General features: G+C 48.1%; 1 protein-coding gene across 1 annotated transcript; it reads right to left on the bottom strand.

Moving 5' to 3' along the window:
• Window positions 1-2,891: 2,891 nt before the first annotated feature.
• LOC122431784 (mitochondrial import inner membrane translocase subunit Tim29-like) lies at window positions 2,892-3,712 on the bottom strand. The gene is given in 2 exon segments (XM_043453262.1): window positions 2,892-3,540; window positions 3,542-3,712. Coding segments are annotated over 2 exon segments (792 nt in total). The 3' UTR covers window positions 2,892-2,919.
• Between the last annotated feature and the right edge of the window lie 346 nt (window positions 3,713-4,058).

Here is a 4,058-nt window from a genome sequence, read left to right as displayed (position 1 = left end):
CCAGGGCTCAGGGGATTGGGTCTGATGCCTGCCCGCTTGCGGATGGAGCTGGATCCCAGGCCCTCTGGTAGGCAGGGCTCTGTAGAGCAGCAGCTGTGGACTCAGGGGTCTTAAAGCAGCCTGTCTGCTGCTAGGTGGGCTGTGCCCCATCCAACTAGTTGCTTGGCTTTAAGCAGGTGGCTCAGCTGGTAAAGAAACCGCTTGCAATGCAGAAGACCTGGGTTCAATCCCTGGGTTGGGAAGATCCCCTGGAGAAGGGAATGGCTACCCACTTCAGTATTCTGTCCTAGAGAATTCCATGAACTCTATAGTCCATGGGTCGCAAAGAGGCGGACATGACTGAACAACTTGCACTTCACTTCACTTCAAGCATCCCAGCTCTGGTGCCTGTAGGTTTTGGGGTCAGAGTGGGGCTGAGTCCTGGTGCTAATAAGCTAGAGGGAGGATTCCAAAATGGCATTTGCCAGAACCAGTGTCCATCTCATAGAAGGTGCTCCCCAAAATGACTGCCACCAGTATCCATGTCCCCAGAGTGAACTCCAGTTGCCTGTAGCCTTTCATGGAGACTCTCCAAGATGAGCATGTAGGTCTGACCCAGGTTGCTATCAAATTACTGCTTCTTTTCTGGGTCCTAGATCATGTGAAACTTTGTGCACACCCTTGAAGAGTGAAGAAGTCCCTTTGGCACTCCTGAAGGTAAGCCCCACTGGCCTTCAAAATCAAACACTCTGGGGGCTCATCTTCCCAGTGCAAGACTGCTGGGCTAGGAAGATGACATGGGGCTCAGACCTTTCACTCCTTGGGGAAAACCTCTGCAATCATAATTATTTGGTTTGTGGGTTGCCTACTCTGGTGCATGGGACTTGACTATATCACATCTCTGCTGGTCCTAACTGTTTCATTGTGGTTCCTTCTTTATATATTTTCTTTATTTGTAGAAGATCTTTTCTGGTAGGTTCCAGTCTTTTTCAGTGATGTGTTTCTCAAGTAGCTGTGATTTTGTTGTGCCCATGAAAGGAGGTGAGCTCAGGGTCTTTCTATCTGCCATCTTCTGTCTGATAGTTTTTATCAGACATGATTTCATGACATTTTCCACATACTAAAAACTGTCTCAACTTATCTAATTTAGGTACATTTGGGAACTTTCCATATAAAATGTCACACATGAATTTTATTTATGAATATGTATATGTTATTTAGATATCATCATAATCTACAGGGCCTGAAATGATATGTGAGGGTTAGGACTATATTAATAGTCTGTGGTCATAAAAGTATAAACATTCAAACTAATTAAAAAAATTCTGCATAGCAAAATAAGCAACAATAAAATCCCAAAACAAAGCACACATGCACACACACACACACACACACACACACACACACACAGAGACATCTGCTGATTTCCATACTCTATACTTGGGAATTGGCCAAGGCAGGATAGGAGACACACTTTTAAATGTCTTTGGCATCTAGATGGATAATCTAAATAGATAAAACATTAATAGGTAGCTATGGAGACTGCAGTGAGCTGTAGAGTGCACACCACACCCAAAGATACTTACCAATTTTATCTTTCCTTCTGCAGCACGAAGAGGTGTCAGCATAAACAGTATGAGGACAGGCAATATGTGGAAAATTGAAAGTACTTGGGAGTTAGGTAATACATGGAAGGGGATGATGAAAATTATAAAGAATTTTAAAGACAAATGCTACCTCTATTACACAAAACCAGGTGACCACTTCATTTTAAGAGGCATCTGGTAGTCTCAGAAGCTCTTAAAGTCTTCTAATCTAGTTAACAGGTGGTGCTGGTGGTAAGGAACCTGCCTGCCAATGCAAGAGATGCAAGAGACGCGGGTTCAATCCCAGGGTTGGGAAGATCCCCTGGAGAAGGAATTGGCAACCCACTCCAATATTCTTGCCTGGAAAATTCCATGGACAGAGGAGCCTGGCAGGCTAAAGTCCATGGAGTTGCGAAGAGTCAGATATGACTAAGTAACTGAGCACACATATATACATAACAACAAATAATAAATTAAAAATATATTTGCATTAAGTTCTTAGCTAAGAGGTAAAGCTAGGATGTACTGGTTATCTCCAGTAGTGACGGAAGAGACAAAGCTTTTCTTTTTTTTTTTTTGGTGTTTCATCTCCTGGTTTATTAACTAGTCACAGGCCACATCAGTGACAGAGGCAGTCTCACTCTTGTAACATTAGTTTTAAAAGTATGATTTCAACCCAGCTATAGACACTAACATATTCCTTTCCCAATAATTCTGTATTTTCAAGGTTGTTGAAAGGAAATGGCAACCCACTCCAATATTCTTGCCTGAGAAATCCCACAGAGGAGCCTTGTGGGCTCCAGTCCATGGAGTTGCAAAAGAGTCCCACTGAAGGTAGCAACGGAACAATAGGACAGTGTGAAATGTTACCAGTTGCTGCGAACGTTTACACAGAATGTCTCTATTACTGCTCCAGCTTCCTCTGAGACTACAATTACTTAAAACTGAATTAAAAAATATACGTCACTCATGGAATAAACCTTTTAGTTCAAATTTTAAGACGAAAAGCTGCAAGTTACCCTAGTCAGGAGAACCGTGAAGCCCAGTGAAAAAGGCTTATTTCCGTCTAATGTTCCTTACCAACTCTGGCAGTGATAAACACGATATGGCACGCCTCTCTGCTCTCCCCAACTCCTAGATCAGGGAAGCTCTCAATGAGCCGTCTGCTCACAGCCAACAGGTGAGAGGTAGGCCCCCGATTTTGTGAAAACCCAGGGGGAGAACGCTGCAAATAATTTACTTCCATCACTCTGCGTTTGAGGCTCACATGCCCCAAGTGCACATTCCCGGGCCAGCATTCTGCGGGGGCCGGGAGCCCGGTCGGGACCCGGGGTGGGGGGGGGCGGTCTGAGTTTCATCTCGCGACCTCCGACGACAGCAGAGAGTCAGCCTGGCTCAGGGCAAGCTGGTCCTTCTTCTCCTTCTGCAAGACCTGGTCCTCCCACAGCGCCTGGTCCACCTGGTCGTCGGTGAGCACCACGGGCTTGTACTTCTCTTCGAAGAGCCGCTCATTGGCCTCCGAGTGCAGCTGGTGGGGTCCGACGATGCGCAGGTGAGCCGGCAGGTGCAGGAACTCGTCGTCGTTGATGTCGCAGTCGCGCATCCGGGCCCCCAGCACCCACCAGCGGCCTACGAAGCCCACATCCAGAATCCGGTCCGGGAAGTCGGTCCAGCGGGGCTGCAGGTAGCGACAGCGAGCCTGGTAGAGGCTGGCCTGGGCGTCGAAGGGTGCCTCATACACCAGCGAGCAGAGGCCCAGGCTCACGTGGTGCAGGCAGCCGCGACCCCGCAGCCAGAGGAGCCGCTGCACGAACGCCTCCGAGTCGCGGTTGCGAGTGGCGGGCGCCAGCAGCAGGAGGGTCCCCGACGCGTCGAGCAGCGCCTCCTCGAAGGCTGCCTCGCTCGGTGCCAGGGAGCAACAGGCCGCCGCGCCACCCAGCAGCCCCAAGTACACGGCCGCCCTCCCGGGCCGGGCCCCGCGCCGCCGCCGCCGCGTCCTTGCACGCCTCGGCGTAATCTTGGAGCAGCGAGCGGGCCCAAGCGCCCAACCTCCCCCACACGCCGGGCTTTGCGGCTGCCGAGACAAAGCTTTTCAAATCCATGACTTTGGCTTTTTGCTCTGACCAAAGCTCAGCATCTCCTCCCATCCTCCTGACGCACTCCCACAGACACAATAGGTTCTCTTCCCCAGAGCACACATTAGCAGATATAATGTTTGTCATTCTGGCTTCCATTTAACTTATTTCCAGAAAAGTTCAGACGGGATTTTATTTGCAAAATGAGGAGGAAAGGAGAAAGCATCATATGTCTGATATTATTCACGGAAACCAGACAGGTTTTATTTCAGGCTATAATTCATTTGAGAAGACAAAGAGAACTTTGACCTTAGTTCATTTAGTCTTGTTTTTAAAAAGAGGAATATCATTTGCTTACTTTAAAGGTGTTTTTAACTTCAGGCTTGGTCAAACATGACATTTTATTCCAGAGAAAAAC

Source organism: Cervus canadensis, chromosome 30 (assembly GCF_019320065.1).
Source record: "Cervus canadensis isolate Bull #8, Minnesota chromosome 30, ASM1932006v1, whole genome shotgun sequence".
NCBI lineage: Eukaryota > Metazoa > Chordata > Mammalia > Artiodactyla > Cervidae > Cervus > Cervus canadensis.
This window is presented reverse-complemented; position numbering and strand designations above follow the sequence as displayed.